The sequence below is a fragment of the Falco naumanni genome, chromosome 15 (assembly GCF_017639655.2).
Source record: "Falco naumanni isolate bFalNau1 chromosome 15, bFalNau1.pat, whole genome shotgun sequence".
Taxonomy (NCBI): Eukaryota; Metazoa; Chordata; class Aves; order Falconiformes; family Falconidae; genus Falco; species Falco naumanni.
Genome location: NC_054068.1, coordinates 5,763,678 through 5,784,010, shown reverse-complemented (window position 1 = coordinate 5,784,010; position 20,333 = coordinate 5,763,678). Strand labels below are relative to the sequence as shown.

Below are 20,333 nucleotides of genomic sequence, written 5' to 3'. Positions count from 1 at the left end.
TGCACATTACTGCTTTTTTGTGCTTGGGAACATAAGTATTTTAGAATCAAGATGGCAACATTCACTAATGCAAACAACACCTTTGCAATGGAGTTCTTTAGATTTGGTAAACTAATTGGTAATTTATATATTCTTCTGTAACTTGCAGTTTAGGACTATCTGCTAGTGATGCACGTTTAGGACACCCACCTACATGATTTAAGTGTTAGTTTGACAAAATACTTAATGTTAGGATTCTGAAACAATTGCAAACTTTTTGTGATAAGATATTTAAGATTTGGCTCTTAACATCTTACACCCTCACGGAGCCTTCCAGGCTTCAGCACCATTAGGATTCCAATATGTGTTTCACTCTGCGACTTTTTCTTCCTAATGCTCTCTCCTAAATAACTTGAATGCCTGAGATGATAATGATTTACCATAAAGGTAAAGTTCCAAAATACTCTAAAACATTGTGAGTACCTGGCCTACTGTCTGCTCTGCCTCATTTCTGGGAAAAGCCAGCTCCATCTCCTTTTTAACAACCAAAAAGTTGTGTCTCTGATTTTTTCAGATAAATATTTCATCTCTAACTTCCTGTAGCCAAGGCTATCGTAGGAACGATGTGGCACCCCCAGGCCAGCAGGCAGGCACGCCCTTTTTCATCACCAGCAGCAGAACAGTGCGGGTGAGAAGGCAGGGGCTGTGCCATGAAGGCCAGGCCCCAGCCATGTCCCGGGAGCTGTGGCTATCGTGGAACTTCTCCGGTTAATGGGATGGTACATTTTTATTTTCGCTGGCCAGGCAACTCTGAATTGTGTCATTCTAAAGAAAATGTCGGCCTGCATCAATAAATAAATGTAATATAATAAATGCTGCAGCCCCCTCGCTACCCGCGGGAGGGTACGAGAAGGTAAACACCAGCGCTGTGTTGCATGCCCCCGCTCCATCTGCTCCCTAACGGCTACACTGGCAGTCTTTTTACCTTCCCCTTTTTTCTCTTTCTCCTTTGTTCTCTTTCCTCCCCCCCCTTTTCCCCTCTCCTCTCTCTCTCTTCCCTCTTCCTCTCTCCCTTTGCTGCCGCAGCTTTTCCCCCTTCCCCAGCGCTGCCGAGGCCGGCCCGCCCCGGGCTCCCTCCCGCTGCGCCGCAGCTGCCGCCGGGACGTTGACGTGGGGGGCGGGGCCGCGCCGCGCGCGCGCTGAATATTCAACAGCGGCGGTGACTATTGGCGGCCGCCCCGGAAGCGGGGGGCTGAGCAGCTGACAGCAACATGGCGGCGGCGGCAGCCGGGCGGCGTGGCGGGGGGCTGGGGCGGCCCCCGGCGCCAGCGCCTGTGCCCGTGGGGGACCTGCCGCCCGCCGGCGAGCTGGTGCGGCCCTCGGTGACAGAGCTGTCCCAAGTGAGGACCAACATCTTGTGCACGGTGCCCGGCTGCGGCAAGGTCCTGCCCAACAGCCCGGCCCTCAACATGCACCTCAGCAAGGCCCACCCGGTCCAGGTACCGCCGCCGCCCCAACTCGGGCCCGCCGCACGGTGAGGCGAGCCCGGCCCGGCCCCGCCGCACTGGCCGGGCGCCTCCCTCCCGCTCAGCCCCGCGGTGGGGAGGGGGCGCGCCGCCCCTCACCTTGCTCTGCGGGGCCCTGTAATGGCGCAGCTCCCTCTTCCGCTCGGGGCCTGGGCCTGCTCCCGCCGCGGGGGCTGCCGGCGGGGCGGCCTGGGCCTGCTCCCGCCGCGGGGCTGCCCCCAGCCGCGGGTGAGGGGATCCGCTGCTGCTCGGCGGGGCGGGGGGGCCGGGGGCGGCCGGCGGAGGCGGCGGCTGCGTTCGGCGTCGCTGGCGCGGAGCCTGGGGAGGGCGTCGCTCCCGGGGGGTCCCCAGGCGTTTCGCCTTGTCTCCTGCTTTCACCTCCCCCGCGTGAAAAGCGTGTGCAGGTGCAGGCGTGAACACGCGTGTGCGCTCTGCCTGGCCAGCCCAGTGGAGAATTCCACTAAAATTCCTTGCGGGAAATAACCCGGTTTGTAGCAGCGTTAAATGTAACTATGGCAGTTAAAAGTTTTCTGGGGCCCAGGTTCTCTTATTTCACTTGCTTGTCACTCCTCTTTCTGCAGGAAGACGTTATAGCCCTGCTTGCGAGGTGCTATGCAAACATACTGCATTTCCTCCCCGGAGCAGTTGGCAAGCCATCGTAATCCAAACGCCGAGTGCTGTTATGTTGGGGTTTCTGTTTGTTTTTTAAAAAAGTCTGTGAGCCAAAAAAACCCTAGATGGATGCCATTTTGGAAACAAGCCCTCATTAGCATAGTACTCCTGAGAAAAGGCAGCATATATTGGGGGGGGAGGAGAGCCACGGTTCAGCAAGCATATACTTGAGTGTGGGCCTTTCTGAAAGATATCCTTTCTTTTTCCAAAATCGTAATGCTAAGGGTGTGAATATCCTATTCCTGGCAAACCTCAAGTGCAGCATTCGTAGCTGTAATCTGAAAATGCAGCCCCAGCAGGCAAATAATAAACGCACTTGTTTTGTGAAATGGCAAATTACAGAATCGAGCGTGTTACGGATGGTGGGTGGTGGTGAACAAAATGAAATAATCTCAAGAATACTTGCTATTTCCCATCTCTTGTTTTATTTCATTTTCTGATATGTGCTAACAGCTTTGGCGTGTATTGTATCTCGCGCATAGGTATGAGTGGAGGTGCAGAGGTTGGAAACATTCGTTCAGGTTCAGCAGGCGGTCATTGCGGTTGTGAGCCTGTGCTGCGAGCTGGCAGGGGCTGCGGCGAGTGGGTTATGTAACCTGTGTGCAGGGTGCCATGGGTGAGGAGGTGCTGCTTTCTCACCGGTTGCCAAGATAGCTATTAACTACTGGTACCTTGCCGGTTTATAACATATTTCATACAGCTAATGACTAAATCTTGTGATAGCTTTTAGTATTTATCCAAATACTGAAATGTGGATGGACGCAGGTTTTCAGGAGCATCTGACTTCTTCCAAGGACATTGTAATGGAGAGTAAAATGAGGGAACCTCATTTTTCTGTACTGTCTTAGATAAAATGCCTCCAGTATTATGCATGGCTGAGAATGCATCCTGAATTAAAGGCTAAAGATAGGAAGGTAAAAAGATGTAAATCTAGGTATATGTTACTCTGTTTCTCCAAAAAGAGATGGACTTGGACTAATAATTCAGTATTGGTATTTCCTTTTACAAGATAACAGATTTCCCCAGACAAAAATAATTTAAATTGTGTTAGCAAAACATGAGGAATTAGCAAAGAGGCGACCTTGCACATGGGACAGTAAGAAGCTATTGGGGAGGCAGAGAACGTAATAGTGCTGACGAGAAGGGAGGTTGACTTGGTTAGTTTTCATTAACAAAAGTAGCACCAATAGATTCTTTTAAGACCAAAAACTGCGAGTCATTGTTGCTGCAGAGGGAGTATGTCCACATAGGAAAACAAGATTGCCCTGTAAAAACAGAGCCAAGTGCAGTAGTGGAAGGTTGTAGTGTTGTGAAGCGATAACAAAAGATTTGATCAGTCCTGGTTTGTAACAGAAGGAACTGAGATGGAGAAACACTTTCAAAAGCTGTTTGGTCATAGCATATGAGCTTTTATGGTCATGCTGCTGTGAGAAGGGCAATCCTAAAATACATCAGAAGGATATTCTCTGTCACTGCTGCAGGGGAGGAATCTAAATAAATCAAATAAGCTAAAGTGAACCCAGAAGAGGTGTAGAAAAGGGCTGTTAAGGGTGATAAATGGCAGGTGTGTCTGACAAAGGGAAATGAGAAGAATTTGGCTTGTTTGGCCTAACAAAACAAGATATGATGAAGTGTTGATACTTAAGTGTTTGTTTTCTGGCTCCTTAGCTTAAGTAAGCCCATAAAAAATGAGAACAGTGGGTATAAACTGGTGCTTAATATATCGGGATTTGATATTTTTTTTAATCCTTTGGTCTTTGCGTTATTTTATGGCAAGAAGGGGGAAGACCTCTGTAGTTTAAAAATGAAGCTATAGGAGTTCATGTGAAAGAGAGGGTTCTGTGGATTCCTATGATAGCAGGGAGGCTGTCATCAGTGGTGAACTGGAAAGGGTAGGTTACCCAAACGCAAGTATTACACTACAGCGATATTTTTTACAGTAAGAGTAAATGCACTTCTCTCCATGCTATTTAGTAAAGAAATACATGGTCTTCTGTTGAAAAAAAATGTTTTACATAGCTGGCTACAGTGTACTGTAATTTAATGTTTTAAATTAATCCTTTGGAGTAAGCCTTTCTATCGTAGGAAAGCAAGACATCATTAAGCTCACCTTGAGTAAATCACTAGCAAGTATTGTTACTTCCCATTTTCCATGGTGTTGCTGCAAGCCCTGACAGAATGTCAGCATTCCTTACAATACGAGCATCTGCATTGTGAGAAGTTAATTGCACAAATATCTGCCAATAATTTTGGTGGGTGGGTATTGCAGAAATACGGGAAGTAAAATCAGATATACAAGGAAAGGACTTGTGAGAGCATCTGAAATATGACTGGCCAGACCAGTTTTTGAGAAGATATAAGATTAACCATTTGGAGCCAGGAGGACTTTGAAGATGGTCAGAACAAGATTACTGTCTGGATAGGGTTACACTTACATGTTTAGAGTATCTCTCAACTTGTCACAACAAATTTATTGTGATCTGTGCCTCCAAAGTCTATGTTCCACCTGTTAAAAAAGCATCTTACTCATGTTTATATAGCTTTTAAACACTTGGTGTTATTCTACACGTTCATACTTCAGTAGTTTTAAATAACCTGTCTGTGGTTTACCTGTTAGGTGCCTGAACCTATTTCCCATATTACCCTGTCGTTTCTTGGGTGGTGCCATTTAAATATAACACACTTTGGTGAACTTCTTTGTTGGGAAACATTAACGCCAATTGCCGCTTACTACACTTACTGATTTAGTCTCCAGTGGGAGAAACCAAACATAGTTTTAACTTAAAGGCAGATCTTTTTTTCTTCTGAAGACTTCGAGACTGGTATCTGGTCAGAGTGTTTCTGGGTAAACTCAGGGTTAAAAAGTGTAATTGGGGGTAGTGGGGCTGGAACAACTGGATTTCTTTTGAGTCATGTTCCTGTTTTGGGCAGTGGCTCTAGGACCGTGGTTATTCAGCAGAGATAAAACAGGCCTGTTTATGAAATGGTTTGTCCATGGGAAAAACTGCTGCACATAAAAATGCTTAGAAGGTTAAAACATTACATGAAAACTCACTTTTTAGAGAATTATTCTAGGTTTTCTTGATGAAATAGCAGCTGGTGATTTTGGTTCGGAGGCTCTAAACTTGGTTTCTTTGAGCATGATGGGTCATTAACAACGAATTTGTGGCATTGTCAACAAGTAGCAGTGTTGAGCGCGTGGAAATATAACTTGAAATACTGCTTGAAGGGGTTACATTTTACACATAGTATCTTAGATTGAGAGACGATTTGAGGAAAAACAAAATCATTGAAATGTCCCATTCATCTGCTTCATGGTATTCCTGAAGCGTGGCGAACTGTAGCTAGGTAAGAAGTAGGGGTGTGAGCAGTGAACCCCTTTGTGTTCTGGCAGCTGCCGTACCTACTTTCTGTTTGCTTCACACAGGACAACTATTGCACTTTGTGAATTCTTTATGTTTGGTCTAACCTGCGTAAACACGCAGTAGCTGGAAATATGCCTGAAGAAGGTAGTTAGGGAGTGACTGGTGTAAAATCAAAATTCTGCCACTTACTGTGCTTACTGTCACTGTTGTCATGGTAAGGAAAATCGGGTGCAGAGCTCAAACAGGGCATGCTCTGTTAATTCTTCCCTGAATAATCATCTTGGGGATGTCATTGGGGGCTACGGTAGCTGGCTCTGGGGACTGGGTTGGCCTCTTACTCAGTCTCAGGATGTAAGGAGACTCACAGCTACTCTCAGCATCACGTTTTTAATAGTTTACTTCTAAGTTTTTACTTGGACACAGGTGCCTGATGTTTCCACTGTGACTCTTTCAGATAGGATGTGTCTGGAGGGATACATCCTGTGCTTTCTATGTCTGTGTCCTCAATAGGAATAGGTTCTGTGTGGTGGAACAATCCAGACAATCCCACTTGTGCGTCCTGTTCATAGTTTTTTTTGAGGTCCTCTGAGTAACTTATGTTGCTTTGTTCTGTTGTGTGCATGTGATGGTCAGTGAGGCAGATCACGCGGAAAGCACAGCTATACCAGTTGTTTGATGTCTGGAGGTTCAGGATTGGCATACCAGTTGTTAGTTTCATAGGCTTAACTGAGGTTTGGTTTGTGATCTGAATTAAGTGACAGAGTGAGCTTGGTGTCTTTCCTTTAATTACAGGTAGACTCCCAAGTAAAATCTAAATAGTGCCAACGGAATTCCAACATCAGAAAAGTGTTGTGTTACACAGCGTATGACTAATTTTAATGGACCTCCAAGTAGATTCTGCTACTAACAAGTAAAACCACATTGAATTGGCAGTGTAGTGAAGTATCTGTAGGGAAAGCTTTTGGGCTCAAGTAACACAAAAGGCAGTTGTATTTGGCTTGGGGCAGCAAGTGTCTTGGTAAAAGTAAATAGTACAGTACCACTACTCTGTAGAGCTTGCTGTAATTTCACTTGGTAATTTTCATGGTATGTTTGCAAAGTAGCATCCACATAGGTGAAAAACTCCATTTGAACTTTAAAATCACTTAAGAAAGTGCCTTCAACTCATTGAGGTGCGTAAACTCAGTGAGCCAGAGTTGGCGTCTGTTCTGGTTGTTGTCTTTAATAGGCAAACCTGTGGAATTAGCTTCTCAACTGGTTCTTTTTCAGGATGGAAAACGTAATGCGCCAGTAAGGAAGGGTTTGAAAACATCACAGAAACTCTACTGCTGTCCTATTGAAGGCTGCCCTAGAGGACCAAACAGACCATTTTCCCAATTTTCTCTTGTAAAACAGGTATTCCTATTTGCTAAAGTATCATTTTCATACTGATTTAGTCCTGACTGTCTCTACTCCAGAAAGCGTACACTTTTGCATTCAGATATGAGCAAAGCCTCTCAGCATATATCCAGAAGTTGAAGAATTGTATGTGGAAACTCCACATAGGCATACGGTTAATGAATTTGCATGTTGATGTTAGAGGACTTGAACCTTTCGATCAAGCAGATGCCAGTGTGTTCTGCTAAACTAGAAGACAGCCCCTCTCCAGAAATTAAAAAGATGGACAAAGATCAAAGGGGTGGGGAGAATCACAGTAGCAACCAGTAAAGGCTTCATATGTGACTGATGCTTTTAAACTACTTTTTCAGCTGGTGAAGTATTAAGAGGGTTTCTCTGCTCTAGTCTCAAAAGGCATTTGCTTACTGGTTACCTATTTAAGAAACCATATGAGAATTGTTTCTGCATGAGTGAGTAAACAAAGCACTCTGCTGCTGTGGGTTACCTGTGATAAGGTGGGAAGACCACAGAGGTTGAGCGGCTAGCCCTTGGTGCTGTAAATGAAAAGGAAAAATTCTGATGTTTGCTCTGAAGTTGACCTGTTTGACTTGAGACTGTTTGCTTAGTTGTAGATCTTCAGGAGTGTGCACTTGTTGCAACATGTACTTACTACACTCTGGCAAGATTTGTCTATAGATTTATTAATGTCCATAGGAAACCTGCAATAGCATTAGGGCACATGAATGTTTGTTATAATCTTTGTTTTAAGATGCACATAGCACAAGCAGATTTGCAAACTTTGAATTCTGTTGATTTCTTTAAGCTTGTAACTTATTCCTAATGAGACTTAAAATTTTTAATTCTGCTCTTCAATCCTATTTAACAGATAGAAAAATGCAAGTGTTAATGTCTCCCAAAACATGATATTCTGTTTTTTTTAATCTTAGCTGAAGGCTAATGTTTACTTTTCTTTGTGTATTCTAGCACTTTATGAAAATGCATGCTGAAAAGAAGCACAAATGTGATAAATGTAGTAACTCCTATGGTACAGAATGGTACTTGAAACGGCATATAGAGGTCTGTGGCAAGACTTTCCAGTGTACTTGTGGGTGCCCTTACGCCAGCAGAACAGCATTACTGTCTCATATTTACAGAACTGGCCACGAAATTCCTGCAGAACACAGGTAAAAGTGAAGCCGTTAAGTATTGGTACTTAAATTCTCACCAAGTCCTCTGTCTCCCATGTACTGACATTTTGTCTCCTTTCTGTAGATTAAATGGGAAATAAGTTCACATTGTTTTAGCTGTAAAGCAGTTTGCAGTTTCTTTGTTTTGTTGCTTTTAGTAGTTTCTGTTTTGGTGATGATTGTCTAATCAATAAGATCAGGTTTCTCCGTGTGTAAAACAAAACGTACTGATGACACTGCACTGCATGGCATAAATGCTTGTGGTTCTTTTGCATCTGCTTTTACAGTTCTGTGAAAGTAGAGATGATTTGAAAATGTTTATAGCTGGTAGCTGTGGTGTGGAATGCAGTTCAGTTTATTTTCTTTTATAGTCTAGCTGTCTTTGCAAGTATTAGTGCATTCTTTTTTTTTTTTTTTTTTAAATGCCTATGTATGCATGTTTAGATTTATAGTTGTCTTAACGTGTACATGTATTTCATAAAGGGCAATCTGTTTCCTGAGGCCTAGCCCATCTGTCTTAGAGATTCAACTGCTGCAAAATTAAGTTTTGTGTGAAGGAGTGCAAATTGTATCTTCAGTTTCCATGAGAGACCTTTACCTGCATGGTAATTTTAAGAGCACTGTCCCTTCAATGCTCAGTCTCAGTTAGCATCAAAGTAACAAATTAAACATCTTCAAATCAGAGTGCTTAATGTACGAGAGGGAAGAAACCATCTAAACTTCCACCTCTGTTTAGAAATAGGTCTCCATAAAAGAGGTAACATTGTGTTCTTCTTGAAATGGGAGCGCGAGGAGTGAAATTTTACAAAACTGATGTTCCCTGGAGTCATTTTACATTTTTAGTCAGGATTAGTTGTCTTCTCATATCCAACTTCATCTGTGACTTCAGTTTGTTTTCAATGCAATGACTCGAAAGAATGGAAGGGAGATGTTTTGTGCTTGAAAGGAGTATAAATTATTGATCTCATGTTCACAGGGATCCTCCTAGTAAGAAAAGGAAAATGGAAACCTCCGTACATAATCAACAGTTGGCAGAGAAAGCAAATGAAGCATTCATCAATACACACAATAACAATCCTGGCACTCAGGAACTGGAGTCCTCTGAAGTGAAACTAGTGGCCTCTCTTGAAGGCTCCTGCAGCTCTAACTTCACAAACCAAATGCAGCCAAAAGGTACACCGAAGATGCTTTTACCAAAGCCCAGGGTGGCTTTGGTTAAACTCCCAGTGATGCAGCTTGCTCACTTGCCTGTATACGTATCTGCAACAGACTCTTCGGTCAAACCTGCTGTAGTGGCTGTTGATAACCAAGGTCCAGTTGTAAGTACTGTTCATTTACTGCCTCAGTCTATAGGAATTCTGATTCCAGCACTGGAGGCAGAAACACTTGTATTTAAAGATAGTATGCCTGTTTCAAAAGTGACAAATTCTGGTGATCACGAACCGGTAAGTACTGGTGTACAAGTTGAGTTGGATAAGGTTACACTGAATGACACAGGGCAAGAGCTGGGGAATGCTTGTCACAAGAATAAAATTTCTTCGATAAATATACAGACGGACTTATCTTATATTTCACAGAACTTTGTACCAGCTGCAGCCTGGACTCCCAGTTCTTCTGTATCCTCTTGCTCTCAGACTGATCTTTCATTCAGTTCACAGGTTTCATTACCCATCAGTGTACAAACACAGACGTTGCTGCCTGCTTCCAAGCTGACTTCATCCATAGCTGCTCAGACTGATGCTTTTAGTCAGGTTTGTTTTCCAGCGAGTGGCATTTCTAGGGAGACTCAGACTGGGAGAACAGAGGACACTGTTGATGGAAGAGTGCAAATGGACCAGGCTGTAATGTGCAGTGACATCTTTGACAACGTTCATTCATCATATAATGTTTCTACTCACATTGAACTTCCAGAGAACAATTTAATGCCTGCAAATATTGATCAAACCTTGCTGCAAAGGAGTAATTGCAAGAGCCTGAATCAAGATACAGTGAAGTCTGAATCCCTTATTGGCTTCAATACACAGACTAATATACTTCCACCTCAAAATACGATGGATAATCAAACCCAGACGATGGACCTACTAAGTGATCTGGAGAACATCTTTTCAGGAAACATGTCTGGCCAGGCACTGGATAATCGTGGCCTTTTGTCTGAGACCAGTTCTAATGCTGACACGCATCTGCCACCCGGTCCATCACAGAGCACAGGAATAGACTTTGACATTGAAGAGTTCTTTTCAGCATCCAATATCCAAACTCAGACTGAGGAGAGTGATCTTGGTACCCTAAACTCTGAGCCAGTTTTGGAGTCGCTGGACATTGAAACTCAGACTGATTTCTTATTTTCAGATAGCGCCACTCAATCGTATAGCTGCCGAGGAAATTCTAACTTCTTAGGTTTGGAGATGTTTGATACACAGACACAGACAGACTTGAATTTCTTTTTGGACAGTAATACCCATCTGCCTTTAGGGAGTATTCTGAAGCAGTCTAGTTTCTCCATGAGTACGGACTCATCTGATACAGAAACCCAGACAGAAGTATATCTGGCTACTAAAAATAGCCCTACTCAGAATATTGAAAGCAAAGTCCAGCTCAGTAGCGCTGAAACACAGACTATGGATAGCTGCTTTGAGAACCTAGGGAGTTTATTCCTCACCAGCAATGAGACACAGACAGCAATGGATGACTTCCTTCTGGCTGACTTAGCCTGGAATACAATGGAGTCCCAGTTCAGTTCAGTAGAAACACAGACCTGTGAAGAGCTGTGCTCCTTGTTTCAGAGCTCTGGCAAGCCCAGCCATTGAGTACTTCATAATATAACTTTCCTGTGGTTTGAAATTAAATTATTGGGGTGGGGGAGATGGCTTGACCAAGTTATTCACTTTGCGTTATTGAATGTAGTTATTGTGAGCAGTTGGCCTAAGAGACTTTTCCTGCTGCAGGTACTCTATTGAATATGTAACTTTACATAAACTGTGTGTGTATAAATGGGGGAAGGGGGGGCTGTAACATGTTAATGTACATTTGAACCTTAAAAAAAAATTGTGGTGCCTATGTTTTTTCCTCAAACTTCTTTACAAAGCTGATACTGCTTTCATTTAAACAGAACTTTTTACGTTGTCCTGTGTATATGCCTGTCTGTTCCTGGCTTACGTATAGAGTTCCAGGGTGCTGAACCAAAGCCCTGACCTGTCCAGTTCAGATGCTTCCCTGAACTTACAGGGGAGGATTCTGTTAGTGTAAGCTACTTCCGTTTACTTTTTTTAGTAGCTTGAATTTTAAATCTGGCATGAACATAGTAAGCCGTATGGTCTTCCTTTATGCCTTCACAGCTTTCTCCTGCATAAGGTGGCATTTTCCAAATACCTGTCCAACACACTGGACACATAGACTCTTGAATTGTTGAGTATATTATCAAAAAATATGTAGACAGCAGTACCTTTTTATTTTTTTTCCCTGGGTGTCACTGATGCCCTTTGAAGGGTCGGAAAACCATTTGGAATACGTAATTATAGGAAAATGAGCATGTCGCCCTTTTAGCTAGTGTAATAAACAGGACTAACATCTTTAGAGTCTTCGGGAGGGATTTGCTTAAATTATTTTTAAGATGCAAATACTACAATGCGTGTGCCTGAAAGACTGGACTAGTTTTCACTAAAATTCTCCTAGCTTTATTAAGATATAAGTTGAGAAATGTTACAGTGGTTTATACATCTGCTACCTTGACAGAAAATCTTGAGAAACGGGATTTTAAATTCTCTCACTCACTCACCTGGACTCCTGGTTTTGGACTTCCCGCTTCCAAAACCAATTGGAACCCATACAACAGAGCGGGGAGATCAGCTCACAAGCCCTTTCAGAACAACTGTATCTTGTTTTTGCATATTGATCTGCAGCCCTCAGTTCCTGCAGCTTTCAGAGAGTTTTTTCTGAATATAGTCAAATTCAAACCGATTTTTCTGAGAGGAAATGTGTGACCTCTTGGAATTTTGTTTAATGTTCATCTTGCCCCTCATACCATTGTTTGCATTATTTTTCATTTGCATGGGAAAAAAAATAAATTAAGCCAATTGTGAATGTATGTTGGAATTTGGCCTTAGCTAATTTTTATCTCTTACTATAATAGCCTGCATAATATAGGCCTCTGGTTTTGTCCTGGACAGGTTTTAGTTTCTGTTACCTTAAATGAAAAGGAAAACCTCTTCATGTCAAGTTCCTGGGCCTGTAATAGACTTTCCTTCTCCACTGTGAGAGGGAGGCATTGGCTGCGTGTTTGCTAGGCAGCCCATCAATAAATGTATGTCCAAGCCTTAGCTTTTGAAGACTCACTATGCTTCGTGCTTCATATCCTCATCTCAAGGATGTGGGAGTGAAGTTACTCATCCATTGCAGCAAGCTTGTTTTTTTGAAAATGAGCAATACCTTTTTTTTTTCTTTTGTCTTCTACCACTCTTAAATTGCCATAGTTAATGCAATAATACAGTAAGTGTCTCTACTTTTATTGGAAATAATCTCTTTAGATTAACCCTGAAACTTTTATTTTCCTCCTGAAAAACTCCTGAAACCACAGCTGCGTTGCCTGTTCTAATTCTTCAGCATTTCTAAGTGCGAGTTCTTCTAGTCTTTGGCTGAAGAAAGGAATCTTGCAGTTCCCCCCAGGAGTACAGTAATTCTGCTTTGGGGAAAGCCCCTCCAGTTTTCACAATGCCTGGAGTTCTGATCTTAAGGTTGGGATATATTAAGAAAGGGAAGGCATCGCTTGTCATTCTGTTTTTTCTGAAGATAGGACTCATTTGTATTTACCTGCCTACTTTGACATTGGGAAATAAGATAAATGACAAAATTAGGTTAACTTACTCTATTGCAATACTTTTCTAGTAATATTGCATCTTCAGGTTGTAAAGTGTTTTTCCTTCTCCTTTCTTCCCCCTGGCTGGAATACCAGAGAACATTTCTTCATACATAGGCTTCTGTGTTTCCCATGCGCAAGTTTACTGGTGCATGGAAGAGAAGCAGTTACTATAGATCTGGTTGGGGAAGACTGCGTTTTCCACAGTTACAGAATGCAAAAGTGAGAAACTGTTCATGACCTCTGAATTTAGAAAGTCAGTCATTTTTTCGTAGGTAATAAGGAGCAGAATTACAGAAGGCTTTGAATTGTAATCATCTGAGAGACCAGCTAGCATTTAAAGAACTTTGAAACTAGTTTACAAATCAGAATGACAATTGCCACATTCTCATGGTGTAAGCCAAAGCTCTTTGCATCAGTGACTATCAGAAAAAAACTAGTTTGTGTGGATGCAATCTTACAATGTAATCGTAACTCATTTACTGTACTTTGTAACTAAGAATATTTATGAGCTTTGTGTGTTTTATTATAACATGCAAATACCATTCCTTTCCCTCATCCTATGGGTTTAAAATAGTTTGAACTTTAATTAGGTCAACACAGTACTACCACATGAAATTATTTAGTGAAAGTACAGTATTAAAAAAGTACTAAATATGTCTGCATTGTCTTAGTGAAGTGGCTCATTCTGACCAGAATTAACTTGTTTCTTCACAAATTTGGTTCCCATAAATTATTCATAAAAGTCAGAGACAGGTTTGGATCCTATGTTGCTGGCATATGTCACTCACTTTGGATTTATTAAGTATTTTTGTGAAAATGTGAAGACTGCACCCAGACTTCACGGTTTGCTGAATCCAACGGTAAACCTAATGAAACCTGAGCTGAAATACTGTTGCTGAATAGTACAAATTCTTTGTATATGAACAAGTTCTTCAAAATGGCTACTTTTCTGTTTTGGCTGTTGTTCTAAAAATAAACTTCAGTCAGATCTATTTCTTGGTAGTACTAAAATGACACTTATCTCCCTTTTTCTGCAGTTTGTCTCTGATTTGATTTTCAAGGCACTGTCTCTCGTAAGTATTGGTCAGCAGTGACTTACTACTTTGCTTATTCTCTTTGTATCCCCTAATGCCATTTGAACTGTTGTTCACCTGTGTCACAGAAAGTAACACCAGATTCTCTGTAGCCTCTTAGCACAAATTCTTATCTGGAAGTTATACTAATGTTACTTGTATTACTCTTTGTGTTTCCTGCTTAATTCTGTTACACTGTGATTGCTGGATCTTGATCTGGATACCTGTGTAATGCTACTCTAAAATTTAATTTGCACTTGTGTAGTTTCACTTGAGCTTTTCTTTAGTATATAAAAAAATCAAAGAAACATAGCAAATTTGGGACACAGGTTGTATGAGGACAAAACAGCTGAAAAATGAGAGGTCTGTCTTGTTGCCTTCCATGTTTGTTTGTCACAATGCATCACTGTATGACAGTAGATATATGTTTCTTCTTTTGGCTTTATTTGCATCTATTTCCACTAATATGCTTGTAAATGCTTCTTTCTGCTTTGGGCAGGGAGGGAATCCTCCCCCAGTTCTTCATGTCTGCCTAGAGAAATTCGTAGTTTATAGTCAGTTTACTTACACTACGCATTCTTAGCTATGCAAAGCTGCTTGCGTCTAGAAAATTTTAACTTCCAAAGGATATGAAGTCTGGGGGGGACAAAATTGCATACATATAGATATATATACACACTTGCAGCTGTAAATTAAGCAGCTGTAAAACAAACCTGGTGAAACCTCATTTAGTTTTGAACAATTCAATCACTGTCTGTAAAATAATATATGTAACTAACACGCCGTACAAATTACTATTCCAAGATGCACATGCAGTCATTTTTTCTGTTGAAAACAAAAGGCTGAATTTCCTTGTTTGTCGTATGTACCTTGATTGTGTGGATGCAACAAAAGAAAGAAAGCCTTCCACAGTTTTAAATCCTTATCCTGCTAACACATGCTTAGTTGGTTCTGAATTTATTTTTCTGTGAGGCTGGGTAGAGGTGTGTTGGCAGGATTGGGATCTTAGGGCGTTAGGGTCTTTTTTAATAGCCTCTCAAATATAGGGTAAGACAATAGGACTCATACATACTGAATCAACGTAGTGTGCTCAACTTGCAAAAGTTACTGAAATGACAGCTCAGAGGTGAACCAAATGTATTGGCCTTTGTCATTAAGGTTGTACAGTTTCCTTTGCTTTAATGTATTTCTGATGTGTTGTTTTTTAAACATGATCTTAATGTACAATTTAGTGTTCCAAATACATTCACACCAAAGCGTTGTTAACATTCTGGGCCTCGCAAGCTTTCTTCATTCATGTTTGGGTTAAGGTGCTGCTATGCTTGAGTTCCTGGTAGAACAGGCCTACTGTAAACAGGCTTCCATCAACAACTGTATGAACACTACGAAGATAGGGTTGTTTAATGGTAGCAAGTTTCAATGCATGGTGCAAACATGCATCTTCTGTTTCTTTTGTTGTTTTTTAATAGTTGATGTGAATTTAAATGTGTGCTAGAAGGATTTGCTGCTTAGAGCATGACTGAATTTTCTTGTTTAAAACACCATTGCTGTGCAATGAACAGAATCGAGGAACTACAGCATTCAACTCTGCATTGCCTTGCAGTCAGGGTGAGGGTATGTTTGTGTTCATGTACGTGACTCTTCCACTTCACTGAAAATGTAATTGGACAGCCTGAAACAGTGGAAACTCCTGAAGGCACTCCCGAGTTAAAAACCAGAAGTCCTTTACTTCTGATTCTTTTTCACGTACTGGCTTTACAGCAGTATCTTCACCATAGCTAGCAATGGGATATAATAGATGACTTGTGATGTTGTAAACTGTGCATTTCACAACAACTAGCGCTTTACATGCATGCTTCAAGCACTTGCATGCAGAGCTAGATTGACAGTACTTCCATCTACAGATACTTGCAAGTGCATCTATGATAAAGCTAGATATGAAAGATAGCCATATTTTTTTCAGCTTACAGAATTCAACACCTGATTAGCATCCAATTTAATTCAACTTGTAATTCTTTGGAATGGATGAGTCTCATTCCCAAAGCATGGGTGAGTTAATCTCGATAAGGCTGAGAAATTGTCTTTAAAATATTTTTCTTCTCATCACTGGTGGGATTTTGATCTAGTGGGAAAATTTAGTTTTCGAAGAATGTCCATGTTTAGTTCTTACTATTTAAGCCAGTACACTTGCAATGAGCAGAGAAAAGCAAGCATTCATTTCTTAGACCTGTTTTACAAAAGACAATCCCAAAGAAGGAATGTTGTCCTAGTAATTGTGAAACTTCTAAGTAATGCATGCAGAGAAAACCTTGTGCCAAAATACTGTTTAGTATTTCCCTCTGTTGGAAACTGGAGTGTTACACAAAGCTACTAGTAAGTTATTCACAAGTATTGAAATGTTTTGTTCACAAATGAAGCACTTAGTCCTGTAAATTATACGTATTTTGGAATAAAGTTTACTTCAATCCATTTTCGCCTTCTGTTTTAATGGCTGTGATCTCCTGCCTGCAGAGGTGCGGGTGGGGTGTTCAGTGCCCACTGGCACCCGTTGCTCCTTAACATCTTGCCTTTTGAAAGCTAGGTGTCTCTGGAATTAAAACTATCTTAACAACGTCAGGCCTTCATCTCCAGAGGTGGAAAAAGTTTTCCTGTGTAGTCCTACTTCTCTAAATCCTAGGAAGTTTAAACTTGCAACACAAATGTAATCAGAATGTCAAGATGCTACATTTCATAAACCTGAAACAAATCCACTTGAGAGGCTCCCTGCTGTAAGTGAACCTGTGTGTAGGCTTTTGTGTGGAATTTGATGCATGCAGGGAGGGCTGGATTCTTCTGACCAGCAGCATCCAGGCTGCCTGCGCTAGTGGTGCTCCATCTCAAACCTCTCCGCAGCGTGTGCAAAAGTTCATATTGAATTAGCTCGTGTGCACAGCAGAATACCTCTGCAGTTTCAGTTCACTGACAGATGTCTTCCACAAGAGACTCGGGATGGAAGGATTACTCTGCGTTCTTCTACCTTACCATCCACCCCTCCTGTAATTTTCAAGATCTCTGGAGTCATAACATCAGGTAGAAATTCAACTGCATTATGATAATTAGTTTTCAGAGTATCCTACTAGAAAATTACGGTCCTCTCTTAACAGCTTATATTATTTTGCAGGTTTTTTTGTATAACTGAGAAAATAATGTTTGTCACTATGAATATTTAAAAGAAAAAACTAGAGTAGGTTCATTTGGAATATGGACCATACTTTGTCCCTTGTCTTCCTGTACAGTTCCCAAGCTTAGTAACGATCCCAACGTTTTCTGTTAGTTGGAGGATAGAAAATCCTGATTTCCACTGTTACCTGTATACCTTAGATAATTCAGAGTCGGTGAATGAGCAGATGCTCCTTGACTGAAAATTCATCTGTTCTATTACCTCAGCTATAGCCGTGCATGAAGCAGTCTCTGACGTGTAGCAGGCTGCTGTTTTCAGTCCCATCGTACTGAGGTGAGTGTTCACACAAGGCAGCGTTCAGCCCTGGTGGTAGTAAAATATGGAAGGTATTTCCAGAGGGGAGTATGTCGTAAGTACCTAGAAGCTAAATTCCTGTTCAGAGCATTTAAAATTGAGTCAGATGTATAAGATGCTGACTATCCTTTTAGGAATAGTAGCCCTATTCCCATTGTAGGGATGATTCTGCTTGGTTCAGCCGTTATTTCAGGTTTTCCTTAGAACAGATTTGGCCCATGAACAACAGTCTGATGCTTAGACAGACTGATCCTCAACAGTAGACAGTGTAAAAGGCAAGACAAACTTTAAATCGTGATTGAGAACACGAGAAGAAAATGGCTGGTTAGAGACCAGAGAAGACTCACGTATTTTTGAGCTACTTTCTTGCTTGCTGTTGCTGAGAGTTCACTTACTACTGGCAGTGAAAGCATCCCTGACTGGTTTGTGTTTAGTTCCTGAATTTCCTTCACTTAGAGAAATTGCATGCTGGCAAGCTGATTGTTTCTGACAAAACAATGGAATTAGAGGCAAATTTTCTTTCTGGCTCCAGGATTTGACAGCAAGTTCTCTGGAATCAGTCCTTTGGAAGATTGGACCTAAAACAAAAGGGGGAAAAACTCTGATTTAACTTTCAGGTGTTCCATCACTGTATTTTTACATTGTTGTCAACAGTTCCCTTTTCACTTGTTTTGTTTTGGCACCTTGAATACAGGAAGCACTTCTAGCTGATCTAGACCCTGAGCTTATTTCCTTTCCTTGAACGGGAATTACTTTACTCTTGAGAAAATTGACGCGTAAACAAGAAGCTGCTGTTTCCTGTGCCTGAAGAACCTGGTGTATTCAAGGGCACTTAACTTGGTTAAAGTTATGATGGCTTAAGTGTCTTTATGTTCTAGGCCTTCGGTTAGCAGCTTTTCTGGTCTTCTGCTGCGGGTCTTGTAGCAATAATCTGCGAGTGTGGCTCTTAGAAATATCAGCTTGTAGTAAAACCTCTGTCTAATCTGTCTGATTTGACAGTGTCAAAACCTCAGCAAAAATCTTACCTGGTTTGAAACACTGGAAAATGTGGAAATAAAGTTTATAGTTTTTGCTGCAACTTTAAACATTTTTTTTTCCTGTAGTCCTAAAGAATTTACTTACTGTCTGCAATGGCTGCAATTTATAGTTACTATAACAAGCATGTTTGGCTTTACTTACTGTTACTTGGTAATGCAGTTCACTTTTCAGTTTTCTCACTGAAGCAGCAATATTTTCAGTTGTCTGGGTGGGAGGGAATAGTTCTCCTTCTGGACTGTGGAAAATGTTACTAGTTACACAGATACGTACATGTTTGAATTTTCTGTGTAATGAAAAATGGGACTGAAACAAGTATATAGGGATTTGTTTGAGACTGAAACAAGTATGTGTGGATTTTTTTATGTAGGGGCTATTTGTGAAGAATGCTTCTTTTGTGGAGCTTGCATTTTGTATCTAAATATGAAAAAACAGAATTAGAAAATAGTTACCATAAGGGGAAGGCTACAAAGGAGGGAAGAAAATGATGTGTTAGTGTCTCTGTTCTGTGAAAATGATATTGCATGTGTGTAACTGTAGCACCATTGTTGACAAGTTACTACAAAAAAAAAAAAAACACCCACCCCTATGTTTCCTGGAAACTAACCACAAAGATAGAGCTTGGCTCCAGATAGTTGCTGGCTGTGATTTTTCAGATATCCAGAGTACTGAAAGATATAAAAGATGCATATAGGTCATAGTATCAACTATAATGACCTATTTATTTAATAGATCATTGTAACTTTTTAATAGATTCCTTATAACTTTCCCTCTTGACTTGCAACAAAATACCAAATGGGTACAAAAAACTACTGCCAGTTGAGATTGAAATGTTTAGCTTTTGTTCTTAGGAAGAGTAAAGGGATACAGAAGACATTAATCCTGTCAGCAGCCTTGTGCTGTTTCTGGTGTAGGTGCTTATTTTATTTGCGGTTCAGTAGGCAGCACTCTGCTCGCCAACAGAGGTACCGTCATTTGAAAAATCAAATTTGCTGCCAGACAAATGGTGGCCCTGTTCTAACCTGCAGTGCGACGGTTCTCATATGCTGCACCTCAAGGTGCTATGGCACTCTACTTAAAGATACCCTTCTTAAAGAATTGTAAGATACTGGGCGTACAAATTAGTGTTCTAAAAGATTTCCACGTTTACCTATGGAATTCCCAGGGAAATTTATATTAGGAGACAATGCAAACTGCGCTGGCACTCAGCTCCTGCATTCTTCAGAGGTTATTTCACGTGAATATCGGGTGAAGAGATGAAGCCATGGCATCCTTCCATTTTTTTAAAGGAATGAACACGTAAGTGTTTAGATACATAGAATATGTATCACCTACTTACTGAAACTATGCCTCTAGAAAGTGGTAATTCTTTAGCTCTGATGTTGAGATACCTGAAGATGAACACAATTAACAAACTGATACCAGAAAACTACAAAAAAACCCCTACATTTATGCATGTTTATTAGTAAAGAAATAATTTTTAAAAACTGAATTTCTCCATCTTTTCAAGTGGTAACTGCATGTTATTGGGAGCCTTGCACTGGTGTTACCGTTCCCTATTCCAAATTTTTTATCAAAGCATCAAAAGAAGGGAAGGGTAAGTTGCAATGAATCTCTTGTCCTGAATGCTGAATTGAAATGCAGTTACTTATGTATCTATGGAAAGCCTGCTGTTTTACTTTGGGGTTTGTTTAACACAAAAGCGAAAGAGAACTTGATGTGAACATCCCTCCATTTAGTACAAGATGAA

The 20,333-nt window shown here is 41.2% G+C and overlaps 1 protein-coding gene across 2 annotated transcripts; it reads left to right on the top strand.

The window, feature by feature from the left end:
* The first annotated feature begins 1,238 nt into the window (after positions 1–1,238).
* Positions 1,239–16,503, top strand: ATMIN (ATM interactor). 2 transcript variants are annotated; one of them, XM_040615019.1, is made up of 4 exons: positions 1,239–1,478; positions 6,812–6,937; positions 7,904–8,103; positions 9,083–16,503. In XM_040615019.1, the coding sequence occupies exons 1-4, from the start codon at positions 1,251–1,253 to the stop codon at positions 10,911–10,913; spliced, it is 2,385 nt and encodes a 794-aa protein (XP_040470953.1). In that variant the 5' UTR covers positions 1,239–1,250; the 3' UTR covers positions 10,914–16,503. The 2 variants fall into 2 exon arrangements, with proteins under 2 accessions (XP_040470953.1, XP_040470954.1); XM_040615020.1 differs by having other exon boundaries at positions 1,254–1,379.
* Positions 16,504–20,333: the final 3,830 nt, after the last annotated feature.

Excerpts from the sequence above, each read along its gene's own strand:
- ATMIN (XM_040615019.1), top strand. The coding sequence starts at position 1,251 with ATGGCGGCGGCGGCAGCCGGGCGGCGTGGCGGGGGGCTGGGGCGGCCC. Across the intron at positions 1,479-6,811 it reads GCAAGGCCCACCCGGTCCAG|GATGGAAAACGTAATGCGCC; the intron begins GTACCGCCGCCG and ends GTTCTTTTTCAG. Across the intron at positions 8,104-9,082 it reads GAAATTCCTGCAGAACACAG|GGATCCTCCTAGTAAGAAAA; the intron begins GTAAAAGTGAAG and ends TCATGTTCACAG.